The sequence below is a fragment of the Nanorana parkeri genome, unplaced genomic scaffold (assembly GCF_000935625.1).
Source record: "Nanorana parkeri isolate BGI_ZX_2015 unplaced genomic scaffold, ASM93562v1 scaffold163, whole genome shotgun sequence".
NCBI classification, from domain to species: Eukaryota; Metazoa; Chordata; class Amphibia; order Anura; family Dicroglossidae; genus Nanorana; species Nanorana parkeri.
Genome location: NW_017306431.1, coordinates 993,349 through 1,011,698, shown reverse-complemented (window position 1 = coordinate 1,011,698; position 18,350 = coordinate 993,349). Strand labels below are relative to the sequence as shown.

The 18,350-nt window shown below is 44.3% G+C and overlaps 1 protein-coding gene across 1 annotated transcript in view; it reads left to right on the top strand.

Annotated features, from left to right (window-relative positions):
* The window catches only part of TPCN2 (two pore segment channel 2), a 29,767-nt gene extending 23,699 nt beyond the window's left edge, over positions 1-6,068 (top strand). Inside the window, exons 18-24 of the mRNA XM_018554507.1 lie at positions 820-891; positions 2,693-2,766; positions 2,885-2,978; positions 3,055-3,137; positions 4,179-4,260; positions 4,818-4,909; positions 5,874-6,068. Of these exons, the coding sequence (XP_018410009.1) occupies positions 820-891; positions 2,693-2,766; positions 2,885-2,978; positions 3,055-3,137; positions 4,179-4,260; positions 4,818-4,909; positions 5,874-5,952 (576 nt within the window). The 3' untranslated portion in view covers positions 5,953-6,068. The remainder of the gene's footprint in view (positions 1-819; positions 892-2,692; positions 2,767-2,884; positions 2,979-3,054; positions 3,138-4,178; positions 4,261-4,817; positions 4,910-5,873) is intronic.
* Positions 6,069-18,350: the final 12,282 nt, after the last annotated feature.

Sequence of the window (18,350 nt, the reverse complement as noted above, 5' to 3'; positions counted from 1 at the left end):
AAATATATAGTGCTGTTGCCCATACAAAAATTTTGATCAAACTCAGCATCTAAGGGCTCGTTCACACCAGGGTAGTCTGCTGAGGTGTGTTTAACACACAAAATAACTTTTAATGTGTTGAGAAATTCCACTTGTTTGCATGAGCTGCCAATGCAGCACAGTGTACCAAAAATCGGACATACAAGAAATATGGCTAGCTCGCTATGGCTAGGCATTTTGCAGTTTGCCTTGAGATGCCATTTTCAATGAGTGCCACTGCAGCGCACCAACATGCATTACTGCAATGTCCTGGTGTCAATTAGCGCTAAACTGCGTTCTCCATATCTAACTTGTCCCCCATGCCATGGTATCTTTCACATGGTTACTGTGATTGACAGCCTGACTTCACCTTTTCTATACTGTGGGAGTGGCAAGTTGGCAGCAACCAGAAGGGGGGGGGGGGGGAGATAGTCGTGTCTTGGGACACAGACTGGAGTATTTGTTCAATGCACCAGTGCAATAAAATAAACAAGCTAAGGTAAATATGCCTATATACAGTATATACTGCAATACAAGCACATTTACCCATCTTTTATCTGTTCAAAATCTCTGCAAGTACAGACAAATACCTTTTTTTTTTCATCTTCCAGAAATCCAGTGAGCTGCTATACACTGTGTGTAGGGAAAGTAAAGTTGTTGCACATTATAATTAGTCAGGAGTTGATCTTTATGAGCTTTACTGTCTGGCCTGCCCTAAAAAGACAATGTTGGGGATCTGTGTGGTAATTTTATCCTTGGTCATTTGTCATGACATCATTTTCTATTCCTGTTACCTTGTAGGTGATGGCTCTAGTAGCGGGCACATTGCTGGATCTAGTGAAGAATTTGCGGGCGTTTGCTGGAATTCTTGTGGTAAGGATCTGCATGGTGTTGCATTTGTCAAATATTATTTGTCAGTTTACACTTAGATGATAGATGTACCTGAGAAAATGTCTTTCTATAGAAATGATTGGAAACTCTCAACTCCGCAGCTGCTTAAAATGCACCTGTGTCAACCAAATGCACTATGAAGTAAGAGGAGCCCGGAGCAAAAGAACAATGAAGCCAACAATGCTATCTTCCTCCTTTTTCATTCTAGTTCTTCCATCTTCAGTAATCAACTTTTTTTATATTCATGTAGCACCTGACTTGAACAACAGTTTGTTGCTGTGCTGGAATCGGAACACTCAGCCACTCTCTTTTGCTCCGGTGTCAACATGGTCTTGCTGCCTTCTCTCCGCCTCTTATTGATACTGTTAGGTGATCAGGAGGAGCCTGATGTGTTGAAGTGGCTCCTTGAGCTGGTGAGTCTGCTAGGGATGCACCCATACTTGTTTTTCGTTATCGACTAGGGGTACCGATATTTTTTTTCCCGGTACTCGCCGATATCAAATACCGATAGTGGAAGTCCCATTAACGAAGCCGGGTGGCATGTAATGACTCGCCCCCCGGTTTCCTGATTAATCGTGAAGCCGGGTGGTGGGTATTGACTCGCCGCCCGGCTTCTTGATTAGCCATGCAGCCGGCTTTCTGGCCAATCCGGAAGCCGGAGGGTGGGTAATGACTCGCCTCCTGATTTACCAGCTTCCCAACCAATCGGGGAGCCAGGCGGTGAGTCATTACCAACCGCCCCAGCTTCCTGACTGGCCAGAAAGCCGGCTCCATGCTTCCTTGTCACCTGGTGACAAAGGTCATGGAGACTACTCCCTGGCTAATTGGGAAGCCAGGCGGCAAATCAAAACACCAGGTGACAAGGGAGCATGGAGCCGGCTTTCTGGCCAATCAGGAAGCTGGTGGCGAGTCATTATACGCCGACTGGCTTCCTGATTAGCTGGGAAGCCGGTTCCATGCTCCCTGATGAAGAGGGAGCATGGAGCTGGCTTCCTGGCCAGTCAGGAAGCCGGGCAGCGTGTAATGATTTGCTACCCGGTTTCCTGATACCGGAAGTGCTGCTATCGGGTTAGGCATCGGGAGCATTTGGGCAAGTATGAGTACTTGCCCAAATACTCTATCGGTGCATCCCTAGAGTGTGGCTTTTTAATAGAACATGTACACTGGAACGTAGCAGTATTTCAGATATTGGCACGTTCACCTGATCAAGCAGGGGATTCAACACAGAGGGCTTCTGCTGATCTCGTAAAATTAAGTAGATAGGAGGGCGTGAGACCATGTTGCCATCAGAGCTAGGGCGACTGGCTGAGTTTGCTGCTCCCAGGACAGAAAACATCTGTATAGCTGAAGTCCGTTGCTACACGAAAATACAAAAGTTAATTACTGCAGATAGATGTGAGCCATAGTGACCCTGCAAGCACCACCCATCTCCACACATCAATTTAAAAATCGACTGACGCTGCTGGGTGAAAAATTGATGGCTGAACAATTACTGCGTCATATCAGATGCAGTGCTTGGCACCTGCGGCCGCATGAACTCAGTAGCCGGTAGTAAACATTTCCCCACAGCCTGCGGTTGGCTTGAATGGGGAAATCAAGTTAAAATTTAGCCATGTATGACCGCCTATACTTTTGAATTGATTTCCCTCTTATTTAGTTTTATTTCTACGTCTGACCATGATGCTTTAGCTGAAATTCAATATAACACAGATACTCTATTTAACATATGCTTTTTACCCAGCTACCTGACCCCTCGCACACTTTCTGTGTTTGTATTCTTTAGGTGGTATACTATGTTTTTGCAATCATTGGTATTGACTTGTTTAGAGGTGTCTTGCCAAATCCAAGAAACGTAAGGTAAGTTGTATTTTCTAATCTTTGGTTTCCATTGAATAATTGCATCTTTTGGATTTAATATATTTTGGAACTATTATCTTCTTGAACATAAAAATCTTTGCCTTGTATAATTGTTTAGTTCTCCAGCCAATGAAAACTCCACCAATGAGACTACACAGTGTGGGACCTTCGAGCAGCTTGAGTATTGGCCAAACAACTTTGATGACTTTGCTGTAAGTCCCATGACGAGATCCGGTTTTGTAGAAGTGATTGTTTCCCTTGCTTCATTTTCTTTACTGTGTGTCTCAGGCCGCTCTTGTGACGCTGTGGGACGTGATGGTGGTTAATAACTGGCAGGTGTTCCTGGATGCCTTTTCTAGATACACAAATCCGTAAGTAATGCATAAATAATCTTTATGTGGTCAGAATGGAGCTACATTTAAAAAACATGCACTCAAATTACTTGATAAACCAGGATGATTATCCACAGAAGGCTGGGGGTGTTGGCTGTTACTCGTGTTAGGTTGAGGTGTCTGTATGAAGCGCCTTTCCACCATGTTGCAGTTGGCTTATCTAATACAATAGAGAGAGTCTGATTTTTCTTTATCCATAGTATTTGAGTATTTGCGGTCCCTGAGGAAGTTGTTCAAATGCTTTTTGAATGATTCAGCACTCTCAGCTGATACCACTCTCGTGGCAGCGAGTTTCAGACCCTAACTGAGAAGAAGCCCCTTGTGGTTAAATATTTTCTCCACCAGTTTTAGGTGGTGGTCTCTAGTCCTTGTTATGGAGTTTACAGTAAAAAGTTTATTGCTGATGTTGCTCACCTATGCGTGGTCTGTAAGAATTGGCAAAACTGCATTCGTGACCTGCAGCAACATTCATTGATGTGAGGTTAAGTCAATTTATCATAGAAATCGACAGAGGTCCACTGGCAGTTGTTAAACTCTTTGTAGCAGAGCAAGAGTGAAGATATGGGATCCCCAAACCTATGTAAGGGCAGCCTCAGTAGAAAAACACTTTGACTTGGCTACCAGTACAGACCAACAGTAGTTTTCTCCTCACTTGGAATCCAGTTTTGAGCTGTTCCTCATGTAGGAGACAAAAACAATAAAACCGGAGTCCAGTGCAGCAGCTTGGCCTTTTTGGGCGCAGAGCACCTGACCAGGACATGTTTTGATGTCCCACTGTTTCGTTCAGCCACCAGTAGGGAAATAAAATACCTGGTACTTTTAGAGCATGCGATTTGCTCCCCTTTCTCCAACATGACAGTGATGCCGCTGAGATGCCCAATGCCGTCCTCACTCTTTGCAAACTCTTAAGTTCTGACCTAGAGAGTGCTTCTTCTTTTTGTTCTTGCTGCCAATTACTTTATCTTTGTTTTTTTGCCACATACTCGTGTCTAATGTGTTCATATATTTATTTATTTTCAGATGGTCAAAGCTGTACTTTGTGGCATGGTGGCTGGTGTCTTCTGTCATTTGGGTTAACCTCTTTGTGGCTTTGATTCTAGAGGTAAGAAGTCCGGCAATACTTGGGAGAGAGAAATGCGCTCACAAACCGCAGCCAACCAAACCGGTCAGCTCTGTCTGCTGCACTACATAATTCTGCTTATCCCCCACTCCCCTCTGCCCCTCTCCACATGCATAGATTGATTTCTTTCCTAGCAAGAAAATGCTGCCAGAGAGCCTGTCCACACACTTGTATGTAGGGAAAGGTCTCTTGGGAGATGTAGTTTGGGGGGGGGGGGGGGACATAAAGAGGAAATGATCTCCCAGCAGATGCCCTTGCAAGATTTTTATAAGCCTGGTGATGGCATCACAGGGACTATAACAAGCATTTTTTATCTTTAGGTCCAAAGTAAATGAAAAAAAAAATGGATCATAATCTTGAGGTCGAGAGGGAGGTTTGGGCTAATTTTTGGGTAGTGCGTGAACATACATTTTAAAGTTTACCTGTTAATGTGTGTTTATGGCTTCTTCCAGTTACATCTTATTGCATTTCTCCACCATACCACCTTCTCATACAGGTATATGAGACGTTTTTTAATTTCCTCATCCTATTTTTTCTAGAATTTTATCCACAAATGGGATCGTAGTTGCAGGCACTCACTTTCTGCAGCCCAACAAGTAGAATACCACATGACAGTCCAGCTCATGTTCAGGTGAGATGGGTTCCTGTCCCATATTACATCTATTCGATACTGTGAGATAGGGCAGTGATACAGTGAGTTCTGTGAATAGTGGAATACTGTTTTATTATGCTCATTCATGGTTTCAAAGTAACCGTTTTGCCCAGTGACAAATTATCTCACAAAACAATAGGCCTTCTATCTAAATAATGTTTTGAATGGAAAATGTTTTTCCCTATATCAACCAGACATATACTAGCGTCCTCCCATGACCCAAAGCTCAGTATAAAGCGAGCTATAGATCACTATATCCTGAGAGCGCCGCAGCCAGGACGGATCCCGACAATACTGTTGAGATCCACGCAGGCATTAACTTTGGAGGTTGAGGTCCTCCTGCAGCACGGTGTCTCGCCATGGTCACCAAACTTTGGACATGCCTCAGGCTCTCTTTCTATCCCTGGAGGTTGAGGTCCTCCTGCAGCACGGTGTCTCGCCATGGTCACCAAACTTTGGACATGCCTCAGGCTCTCTTTCTATCCCTGGAGGTTGAGGTCCTCCTGCAGCATGGTGTCTCGCCATGGTCACCAAACTTTGGACATGCCTCAGGCTCTCTTTCTATCCCTGGAGGTTGAGGTCCTCCTGCAGCACGGTGTCTCGCCATGGTCACCAAACTTTGGAGATGCCTCAGGCTCTCTTTCTATCCCTGGAGGATGAGGTCCTCCTGCAGCACGGTGTCTCCAAACCTTGGAGATCCACTACAGCTTCTGCATCTACTTCTTTGAGAGTAAGTAGACCGGTCCCAGGGAGTGCTGCTGTGGAAGCATGATACCTAAATACAGTGTGTCCTAGTCAGTGTTCATCTTTTCCATTTTACTATCTAATCTGTGAGAATCTGGTTGGATTTACAGGCTAAACGAACAGTTGTTCATGAAGGCATAGATATTTTCTTTCTAATGCTTGCAGCTAATATTGTTTTATATACTGCTTGAATCGACAGGGAAGACTTAGAAGAACCAACAGATGAGGAACTTCTAGACCGATTACATCATCACCCTCACCTTCATCTGTCCAGATGACCCACATTGTGTACAGATAAGTGAGATCAGAACTGGAGATGGGAAGTTATCACTCTAAGCTGCCATAACAAAAAACCTCTTGCTGCTTTTATTGATGTGAAAGCGATGACTTTGTGAAAATGGAATTTGGTTTATACCTACAGTGTATATTCCAGTACAAGGACTGCAGCCTCTCCTGCACTACAGTAGTAACTGATTGTGTCACCCGTCACATGGGCTGTTCTTATGGACTTCTTTTTGTTACATGGGGGTGCTTTGGTGCAGACAAGACTTTGATTCTACACCGGTAGCAATGAGACGCCTTAATTTTTCCTCTTTAGTATTTCGTATTGCAGTGTTAATTGTTTTTTTTTACCTTAATGACTCAGGGGAATCATCATACATGTCACTTGTGTACAGCAGGCGATCCACAACCAGTTATAGGATTCATCTGTAGGTTGAAGTCAACTGCCGGCTTCCTATATCTGAGGACTTGACCTGTGATCTTCCTGTTATAATTTCCCGCTGTGTTCCCAGCACCTCTTCTCGCGGGTTTCCACACCTGCTACTCCATAAAATCAAACGCATTACAAAGCCTGCGTGTAGGGTAGGGTCAGTCTACCCATGTAGGGTAGACTGACCCTTTAAAAAAACAACCATCTTTGATACTCTTTGATGTTGCAGGGCAGTGAATGCTTCAGTTGTATATACAATGTTTAGTGTAAAGCGGCCCTGTCTCTGTATTAAGAAAAAAGGTCCAGCTGTCGGCATCACATACTTACCTCTCCGTCAGGTGATGAATCAAATCTTTGTTTTCTATTTATTGGTGCCGCTGCTATTTGACACTTGGAGGTGTGTTGGATAGTGTGATCCCTGCTGGGCCCTGTGATTTTCCCTCTGGGTTCTCCATCACTCTGGTACGCAGAACCAAAAGTGTTAGAGAGCAGCATCAATGGTGACTGCAGAAGAAACAAAGATTTGGTTCACTGCCCACAGGATGCTGCAGGTAGACAAGAAGGTTGGTAGACTAAAAGCATCACTGCACTAGTAGATGCCCATAATAAGTTATATTGGCATTCAACAAGCTATGCCAACATGTTTCGGGACATTTATCAATGGAGTGGTGCTTTTATCCTCCAACCTTCTGTCACAATTCCACAAGGCTTATCTGAAAGGGTCCCCGGGAGTAAAAGCCGCCTGCTTATCTCCACATACCACCAATCACAAATTACAACCTACCAAAGTAGTTCAGCGCTCCTTACCGTTACCATTTAAAAAAAATAGAGACAGGGTCGCTTTAAGCAGAAAGGAGAAATGATATGTTGAGCTGATTGCAACAATTGGAAGGTATATTTGGAGTAAAGGCACAAAATCGACAGGTATTGACATGTACTAAGCTAAAACAAGCACTCAGGCTATTGCACATATGTTTACATACGTTGTGGGCTGCCCAAGTGTTCAGGGAGCCCTGTTGCCATCTGTTACAATGATTGGTTCAATAACCAATAGTACAGGAGGGGCCGGTGCAAAGCACAGCATCCGTTTCTAAAGCTCCCTGCATATTAGAAGTCCTCAGAGTCTATGAACATAATTGCAGGCACTTGAAGATCCTTGCCTGCGATATAGCAACTATAAAGCCAATGCATGTTCACTTTAAAGGTCAGTTTCCACCATTGCACCCTGGTTAGATGTCTTGATGAAATGGAAGTACAGCCGTCCTTTATATAAATGCAAGAAATTCAGTGGAAAGCATCATTATGTCAGACGCACAGGCTTACATAACAAGTTCAGGGTCTGTACTGGATCCCACTGAGAGAGCACAGCTGGTTCGAGCATTGGCTATTGGCTCCATATGCACAATGCACTTCTTTGTGTAGCTGACGGGTACACTGAAGACATTTTATAACGCTCACGGATTATGGACAGATTCCAGGATCTATGTCTTTGGATCCATGTAGAGATTTAAAGTGGCTTCAGATTTATTCAATAGTATAAGAATGCTGATTTGATAAACTCCACACCATATACATTGTTTTTGTAGATATCTGCAGTTTTAATGGATCAATCCTTGTGCAAATGCCATTCACTAGTTCCAGAGCAATTTGATAGGGATTTGGCATTAATCAGGTCATTGAGTATATTTTACTTTTTGGGTTGTTTTGTTTTTTTAAAGCTTCAAGAATATTTAAAGGGAATTGCCACTTCAAAGATTTTATATTTGCGTTTATTTGTATTGCCTTTGGATAAAACAGCTTTTCTACATTTGCCTTAAACATGTCCTGTACTAATATAGTAGGCTTAGGTAGAGGATCGTGTGTAAAGTTTAGTAGCCAATGACGACCAATCATTTATTTCCTACTTATCTGACTGCTGTGGGTTTATAGAATTGTACACACCGTCGCTCTTATCTGTCATGCCTTATTAATAGAGAAGCCATAAAGGGAACCTGTTGTAAGAGACCCGTCTGCTACTGTGTACATCATTCTAAAAGCGCCAATTGCCTGGCTCTCTCTGGCTTTAGTCTTTGTCGCTGAGCCAGAACGAGCATGCAGCAAGTAAAGTCGGCTTTGTGCAGCAACTTATGATCTGCATATGGTGAGCACTTTCTGAAGAGATCAGTAGTGTGAGCCTCCTCGTTTCTTTCACTACAAGTTACCTTTTAGGCCTCATTCACACGAAAAAAGGCCGGCACGTAGAGCTCTGTGCACGGCCGTATCAGGCAGCTCCCGGGAAGGACAGGTGCTGCGTGTGATTAGTACGCAGCCCCTGTCCTTCTCTATGGGAGTACACGACCATACGCCGCCCTACCCTAACCCGCCCTGCACGACCGTGCCGGTGTCCGTACTCGTACAATGACAGGATGGATCCTGTCTGCGTCCGAACCGGGACACCGGCACCTGTACGGACCTGCACTTGGGGAGAGCGTAGGGCGGCGTATGGCTGCGTAGTCCCATAGAGAAGGACAGGGGCTGCGTACTAATCACACGCAGCACCTGTCCTTCCCGGGAGCGGCCCGATACGGCCCTGCACGGAGCTGTAAGTGCCGGCCTTTTCTCGTGTGAAAGAGGCCTTAAAGAAACTGTCACCTGCCAATTCTGGACAGCATGACGGTGTCTGCCAATTCTGGACAGCATGACGGTGTCTGCCAATTCTGGACAGCATGACGGAGTCTCACTCCACCATCCTTGCTCTTGGACAGCATGACGGTGTCTGCCAATAGCCCATCCCCACAGCAAGTTGCACTCCACCATCCTTGCTCCTTCCTCACATAAACATTTTGAGTAACAGTTGTCATTGCACCTCAGAGATGGAAGGACTGACCTGGACTGCCCAGAAACCAGTATAGGAGTCAGATAGTATAGGCGTCTATCTCTGAGCTTTCCCGCACAATGACCCTCTAAAGTACAGAAGTACACTGCGCTAATCAGAAATTGTCTGCACACTTTGGCCGATGAGAGCTGGGTTCTAATTGTTTTTGATGCAAAAAACGACTTCTGCCACCCAAGAGTTCCTGACAATTCTGGCTATGGTCAGACTTTCTTCTCCGTATGATTTTCTAGTTTACTGCCTTTCAGACGTGCCCAAGTGTTCAGGGAGCCCTGTTGCCATCTGTTACAATGATTGGTTCAATAACCAATAGTACAGGAGGGGCCGGTGCAAAGCACAGCATCCGTTTCTAAAGCTCCCTGCATATTAGAAGTCCTCAGAGTCTATGAACATAATTGCAGGCACTTGAAGATCCTTGCCTGCGATATAGCAACTATAAAGCCAATGCATGTTCACTTTAAAGGTCAGTTTCCACCATTGCACCCTGGTTAGATGTCTTGATGAAATGGAAGTACAGCCGTCCTTTATATAAATGCAAGAAATTCAGTGGAAAGCATCATTATGTCAGACGCACAGGCTTACATAACAAGTTCAGGGTCTGTACTGGATCCCACTGAGAGAGCACAGCTGGTTCGAGCATTGGCTATTGGCTCCATATGCACAATGCACTTCTTTGTGTAGCTGACGGGTACACTGAAGACATTTTATAACGCTCACGGATTATGGACAGATTCCAGGATCTATGTCTTTGGATCCATGTAGAGATTTAAAGTGGCTTCAGATTTATTCAATAGTATAAGAATGCTGATTTGATAAACTCCACACCATATACATTGTTTTTGTAGATATCTGCAGTTTTAATGGATCAATCCTTGTGCAAATGCCATTCACTAGTTCCAGAGCAATTTGATAGGGATTTGGCATTAATCAGGTCATTGAGTATATTTTACTTTTTGGGTTGTTTTGTTTTTTTAAAGCTTCAAGAATATTTAAAGGGAATTGCCACTTCAAAGATTTTATATTTGCGTTTATTTGTATTGCCTTTGGATAAAACAGCTTTTCTACATTTGCCTTAAACATGTCCTGTACTAATATAGTAGGCTTAGGTAGAGGATCGTGTGTAAAGTTTAGTAGCCAATGACGACCAATCATTTATTTCCTACTTATCTGACTGCTGTGGGTTTATAGAATTGTACACACCGTCGCTCTTATCTGTCATGCCTTATTAATAGAGAAGCCATAAAGGGAACCTGTTGTAAGAGACCCGTCTGCTACTGTGTACATCATTCTAAAAGCGCCAATTGCCTGGCTCTCTCTGGCTTTAGTCTTTGTCGCTGAGCCAGAACGAGCATGCAGCAAGTAAAGTCGGCTTTGTGCAGCAACTTATGATCTGCATATGGTGAGCACTTTCTGAAGAGATCAGTAGTGTGAGCCTCCTCGTTTCTTTCACTACAAGTTACCTTTTAGGCCTCATTCACACGAAAAAAGGCCGGCACGTAGAGCTCTGTGCACGGCCGTATCAGGCAGCTCCCGGGAAGGACAGGTGCTGCGTGTGATTAGTACGCAGCCCCTGTCCTTCTCTATGGGAGTACACGACCATACGCCGCCCTACCCTAACCCGCCCTGCACGACCGTGCCGGTGTCCGTACTCGTACAATGACAGGATGGATCCTGTCTGCGTCCGAACCGGGACACCGGCACCTGTACGGACCTGCACTTGGGGAGAGCGTAGGGCGGCGTATGGCTGCGTAGTCCCATAGAGAAGGACAGGGGCTGCGTACTAATCACACGCAGCACCTGTCCTTCCCGGGAGCGGCCCGATACGGCCCTGCACGGAGCTGTAAGTGCCGGCCTTTTCTCGTGTGAAAGAGGCCTTAAAGAAACTGTCACCTGCCAATTCTGGACAGCATGACGGTGTCTGCCAATTCTGGACAGCATGACGGTGTCTGCCAATTCTGGACAGCATGACGGTGTCTGCCAATTCTGGACAGCATGACGGTGTCTGCCAATAGCCCATCCCCACAGCAAGTTGCACTCCACCATCCTTGCTCCTTCCTCACATAAACATTTTGAGTAACAGTTGTCATTGCACCTCAGAGATGGAAGGACTGACCTGGACTGCCCAGAAACCAGTATAGGAGTCAGATAGTATAGGCGTCTATCTCTGAGCTTTCCCGCACAATGACCCTCTAAAGTACAGAAGTACACTGCGCTAATCAGAAATTGTCTGCACACTTTGGCCGATGAGAGCTGGGTTCTAATTGTTTTTGATGCAAAAAACTACTTCTGCCACCCAAGAGTTCCTGACAATTCTGGTTATGGTCAGACTTTCTTCTCCGTATGATTTTCTAGTTTACTGCCTTTCAGACGGTCTCTCAGCATTAGACATCGTATGTATTTTTATTTAACAAACCTACTGAGAGCAACTGAAATTTTGTAGCACTTTAAACTGTTTTTTCATATTTTTAAAGTATAAGCAGCTCTTTTTACATGTGAAGGTTGTCTCAGAAGCCATCGTTCTTTTCAAAGGATGAATGTTTTGTTTTTGTATTCTTAGTTACAACGTGTGGAATACTTTTGGACCAATGGGTTGCAGTAAGAATGGAAAGCAAAAGTATCTGTATTTGCACTTTTTAAGTTTTAAACCAAAATAATAAATATTTCTAAGGTATTTCTGAGTCATTTGTGTGTGTGTATATGTATGTGTGTGTGTGTGTATATATATATATTTTGCCCAATTAAAATGTATTTGGGTATTTATATAGCACTGACAATTTACACAGCGCTCTTACATTCACATCAGTCCCTGCCCTCGGAGCTTACAATCTTAAGGTCCCTATCTCCACATGCATACATATGAAGGCCAATTTAGACAGAAGCCAATTAACCTTCCAGCATGTCTTTGGAGTGTGGGACTAAACCGGAGTACCCGGAGGAAACCCATGCAAGCACAGGGAGAACATGCAAACCTGGGATATCGAACCAGGGGCCCTGAGTGCCGCAAGACAGAAGCGCTAACCACTACACCACTGTGCTGCCGTGTGTGCAGAAAAGTATTTTGTTTTGTGTGTAGAATTTCTTTTGAAACCGGAATAATATATATCGGGTAAGGTTGTTTCTGTTATATTTCATATATATGCTATTTATATCAACTGATTTGTTTCCGGGTTTTTAATTGAAAATTGCCTTATCAATTTAACAATGTATTCTTTTTTTTTCTCCACAAGTGGGCAGCATGCTCCAAGTGTTAGCCGATTTATTTTGTGCTACAGAAGCGTGTTTCCTCAACCACTTCCCCATCGTTTGTAATGTACTTTTTCTCATTGCAGGTATTTGGCTTGGTTTAATATACACAATATACAAAAAAAAAAGGTAAACAATGTCTTTATTTAGAGTCAAAATATTACACGGTGTATTGCAGGGTATGAATACAATCATACACATCATGCTCTACCAAAAGGATCTTGCAATCAGATGTCCCTATAACAGTGTACTCACCCTAGGAACACTTTGGCCAGAATCCTGGTTAACCCTTGAGAAGGATTTTGGCAGGTAAGCAGAGCACATCTGGAAGAAAGTCACATAGACACATGGAGAACATACAAACCTCATTCAGTCATACATCTGTGTTCTGGTGAGTACAGGCTGTATTGTGATTGCATACAAATTCTCCCTGACCGCACTGTATTGTACATATTACAGCCAATACAATTGGCACTGTTGGTTCCCAGTGCAGACGACAATTTCAACATTTCTACAAAGATCCTAGTTGTTCACACCCAATTTAACTTTAAATCCGCTTAATACATTTTGGGTGTGCCAAAAAGGTGTTCAAAGTTATATAGTTTGTTTTCCTGTCCCTTGCCAGCCTGCTTTAGAGAAGGACCCTTGCTCTTTGTGTGGAAGCACTGGTCTTTCTGCAGAGGTCCAACACACCCCTTGCTGAGTCAGACCTATAGCTTTGCAATAATCAAAACATATGCTACCTGCTGATTGGAGAGCCCTATCTCTGACTCGGCAGCGGGTATGTCAGCCATATGTCATGCTTCCACACGCTGGACTGGGGGAAGGGGCGGGTACAGCTGGCTCTGCCCTAGATAGGCAGACCCGGCTGTCAATCACGCAGCTGGGTGGATCTCGACAGTAATATCGGGATCCGTCCCGCCTGTGGTGGTCCACGTATACCGCAAGCTTTAGCTCGCGATATACTGAGCTTTGACAATAAGTACTATCCTTGTCGCACTCCTTACCGATATGTCCCTTGTAGTGGGGGGTACTTGCAGTGACCGCGGATGGCGCCACGACTGTCAGCAAAATTGTAGAAATGTCACCAGCACACCAATCCTTTTAAGATAGCAAAAGCTTCATTTATTTAAGTTTTTTGTCATATGACCAAACAAGCGCTTTCGGGACCGCACAGGGTCCCTTCATCAGGCTACATCGTCAATGCTAAAGCCTGATGAAGGGACCCTGTGCGGTCCCAAAAGCGCTTGTTTGGTCATATGACAAAAAACTTAAATAAATTAAGCTTTTGCTATCTTAAAAGGATTGGTGTGCTGGTGACATTTCTACAATTATACTGAGCTTTGGGTCACGGGAAGACGCTAGTTTATGTCCTCCTGTGACCTTTAAGAGAACTATGTGGAAAAACACTGACCCCATAGTTCTATTTTAATCAATTTAAACAAAGTTTTGTAAGCTTGAAAAAAAAGCCCCATTTCCTTTATTGAAAAATGTGATACCTCAAAAGAAGCCGGGTTGCATTTTAAACCTCTGCAGTCGACTGTGCTGCTTAACACTGCCCCAAAGAGTTATAGAAGCTGTCATTGCTGACTTCCATCTGAAAATGCTGCCTGGCTATTAAGCTGACCCACTGACTTTTTATTATTGTCTAATCCTCTGACCCTTAGGGAACGAATGTGCAGATCAGCAAAGTCAGAGCAGAGCCAGGCGTCCTCATTTGCATACGCGTTCCCGGTCTGGCAGAAAGCGTTTTTAGTCAGCAATGGCCGTCCTCCAGGTCACTTTCAGGTAAAGGCTTTCTTCAAATATTGGGGCATTGTGTACATGAATTCCATATGTAGTGAACCTTGTCTTTTCCATACCAGCATATTGCCTGCAGACAGGAAGCAGCTCCACAAAAGCTTATTTGTAATAGACAAATTCAGTGGGGAATCAGCTGATCGTATTTGGTCATAGTTTTCCGATCCTATGGGCAGGAATGTATCAAATGTTCCCATAATCGGAGCATTCTTGTAAGCCTAGGCAACATGACCCGCATACTGCTAAATATTAGGATGCTGGAAACCCAGAGGTGACATGTGATGAATTCGTCAATGTTTTGCACTGACTTTACATGGAAGGATAGTGAAGTCTGCAAAACACTGGTATGGCTATAGAGTATTGGCTCAGTAAGACCGTGTTCCTGGTTTCATTCCTCCCCAATAAGCAATCTGCATGGGGTGGAAATGTTCCCTTGGACTTTATTTTCTTTGGGTGCTCCAGTTTCCTTCTACAGTCTAAAGACATAATGGTAGTTTGACCAAGTTCCTTCGGGGATGGGAGTGATGTTGACCAAAATAACAAAGTAGTAGATTCCATAGATGGAACTTTCATGTTGATCTCTTTCAGTCCAGGAGAAGGGATGCAAACAACGGGTTTAATTTACTTAAGGGGGATAAGTGTGAGGTTATGAAGGTTTTGATGTAGTGAAAGAGTTATAGGAAAAATGAGTGTGAGGGTTACTGGGTGGATTCATTTTAGTGTTAAGGGTTAGTTGTGGGGCCACATGGAGGCATTTATTGTTTGAGGGTTAGTGTTGGGGTTATAGAGAAGGTCAGTGTTAGTGTTACCGGGAGGGTTAGTGTTGGAGTTAGGGTTACAGGGAGGATTAGTGTGAGGTTTGCAGGGAGGGTTGGTGTTACTGGGAAGGTTGTTTATGGGTTGCAGGGAGGGTTATGGTTGGGGTTACAGGGAGGGTTATCGTTAAGGTTACAGGGAGGGTTATCGTTAAGGTTACAGGGAGGGTTATCGTTAAGGTTACAGGGAGGGTTATCGTTAAGGTTACAGGGAGGGTTATCGTTAAGGTTACAGGGAGGGTTATCGTTAAGGTTACAGGGAGGGTTAGTGTTGAGGTTATAGAGAACGTTGGTGTTGCAGGGAGGGTTAGTGTTATAGTTAGGGTTAGTTTTAAGGTTACAGGGAGGGTTACTGTTGGAGTTATAGAGACTGTTAGTGTTACCAGGAGAGTTAGTCTTAGAGTTAGTCTTAGGGGTTAGTTTTAGGGTTACAGAAAAGGTTAAAGTGATCATTAGTTTGAAGGTCTCTTACAGAGAAGATTAGTGTTGGGGCTTCAGGCAGGGTTAACGCAAGGATTACTTTGAAGTTATAGAGAGGGTTATTGCTATAGAGAGAGGATTAATGTTAGGGTTACAGAGAGGATTAATGTTAGGGTTGAGGGCAGTGCTGTCTGTGCGGGGGATTTCTGCACTAAAAACTACCAGCACTGGTCTGGCCCTTAATAATGCTTTAAATAAGGAGTTTTTTGTGTTGCTCACTACCACCTATTACATTCCACATCTCTGGTGTGTGGATGATTGAATCTAGCCGGTGCCTGTAGGATAATGAACTCTAATGCACTCTCTGTACTAGTTATTGGACTAAGAAGGCCTGCCCAATATCAAAACACCAGGAATAAACATGGGAGCTGCAATTGCTGACCTGATTTTGAAGCTGCATTTTGCATGGCCCTAATCTTCCTTCACTTCTTAATGAGTATCTTGGAATGGACATGAGGCCAATGAAGTCGGAGAGCTTAGCCTGTGTATTTCTTTTGTGTTTATTGAAAGGAACTTGTACTAAAAGAAATATGTGGACTGCCTTTGTTGACCTCTTGGTGGTGCAATGGTTTCACTACTGGCTTTCATCCAGTATCCAATAACTTCAATAAAAAGTCACTGACCTGGAATGTGTAGTTATGAATTCACTTTCTGCATACTTGTTCCTGTCACTGACTCAGAAAGTATTGGTGTTCGATAGAGCCAGGTGTGACGACATGGTGATGAGTTTATAAGTTAAATGTGTATTGGTGTTGGGTTATTTTTAAGTGCGTTATGCTGTGTGACCTGGTTATGAAAAGACTATCGGCACCATCCCTCGTTATCTCCCATTGTAATCTGAGGGAGCTCAGAACAATGACATTCTGGCCAAGCTCCTGCTATGGCTGTCTGGTGCTCGTTAGCAGGGGAAACCCTGTGGTGTTGAGCAGACCGATAGTCTGGGAGGGGAGGGTGGATGTGATGGGATTATAATCTGATCTCATCACTTGCTGTATAAAAGTTTGTGCAGTTGCTCAATAAATCAGAGTTTGTTTCACCCTACACTCGTGTCTCGATCAGTGACTGGGGATCGCTTCTCTGCCTTTTGGCTAAGATCAAGTGTAGTATCTGTTCTTCTCAGTTTTCGGTGGGGAAAAGAACCGTCCTTGCAGGGGATGGTTACTTAGTACTCGCTGAAGTGAGAGAGCGTACTGGGTTGCTTCCTGTGAGAGGGGAACATCCCGGTACAGGCTTTCTGACTGACTGGATAGGAAGCTTGGTCTGGCTGGAGGGTTGGGGGCGGCAGAAGCCTGTGGTGTTGTGCCCCCTGGGGGTGGCCTCTCAGGGGTGCATCAGAAAATCACTTAGGGTGTGGGACCCCACAAAGTGATTCACTGTGCACTTGGTCACGACACCATATTGCAATTTTCTGCACTACGCCTCCAAGACAGGCCTTATGGCTAGTCTGGGGCAATATTTTTGCACTCCGGCCCCTAAGGCCTGTCAGAGTGGTGTGTGGCACTTTAGCTTTATTTAAGCACTACATGCACGATTGGCACTTTTTTATTTTAAATTTTGACCCACAGATGCGGAAGGTGCAGGTACCTTCGGGGCCTATTCCTGATGTGGGGAGGAGATTCTGTGCCCTATACAGGGCTCTCTGTCTCCTCCCAACCCAGGAGGGGGTCTCTCTTCGGGAGAGCCCCCTGCCTAGTACTGTGAGGGACCTGTTTCGGCAGGTCCCCAAAGGATCGGGGTCCACCGGCCTTCGTGTTGGTGGACCAACAGTCTCAACCCCTGTCAGGAGCCTTGCGCCCCGGGGGGGGGTCGGGAATTTAGGTCCCTTCTTTATTGAAGGACCAAGCATCCTTGTGCACGTTTTTGTGTGCTGTGATTTCACGGTTCACTTTTTTTGTTCACAGGGGGAAGTTTGTTTAGATGCACGTTCCACGGGCAAAGAAAAAAAAAAAGTGATTGGGGAAACTGAGAGCTAAAGATCTTCAGGTTACAATATCTCCTGAGCAAGGAAGAAGACAGCGGCAGACATACTCATCCTGAGTACGGGGGTCTGTCACAAAAGGCAACTAGCAAGCTAACATTGAAGCAGTAGGCAGACTAAATCAAGTAATGGCATATTGTATGTATGTATGTATGTAAAAAAATAGAACCAGGTCAGGTAAAACAAGTCTACTTATAAGAAACTGAAGAACTCTGCCCAGGGCCAAAAAAAAAAATCCCACTAGATGACTTGCATTTGGTATGTTTCATGTCTATACGATACCAAGTGTACTAAACCTTTTTAGATCTAAGTCTATAGGTAATTTTAGTCCGTTTTCCGACACACTGGCCATAGACTTATGGATGTCCCCATGAGATGATGGATGGGTAGTCACATACCCCACCCTCTCAAGCACCAGTGATCCAACGTGATCTGGCCTATGGAAAGCAGGGTCACTTATGTGGTCTGGCCATCTGGATCGGTCCACTTGCATCAAATTTGGAAAGCCTCCCCATTTAATAATGAGCGCTTCTTATGTTGGTGGCACTCATTGGCACTCTTATAGGTCTCAGCCCTCACTCAAGTATTGCAAATTGGTGTTTCATTATATTATTGATGACCAGTTGCTATTTGAGTGTTACTACAGCAGCATCCTGTGTTGTAAGATCCTTTGTACCCAATAGAGGAGGGTTGGGCTTACTTATCAAGCCGGTCCCTTTCTTAGCTCTCTATCTGCTGTATTTTGCCGGAAAACACATAAGCAGCTGTCAGGTAAG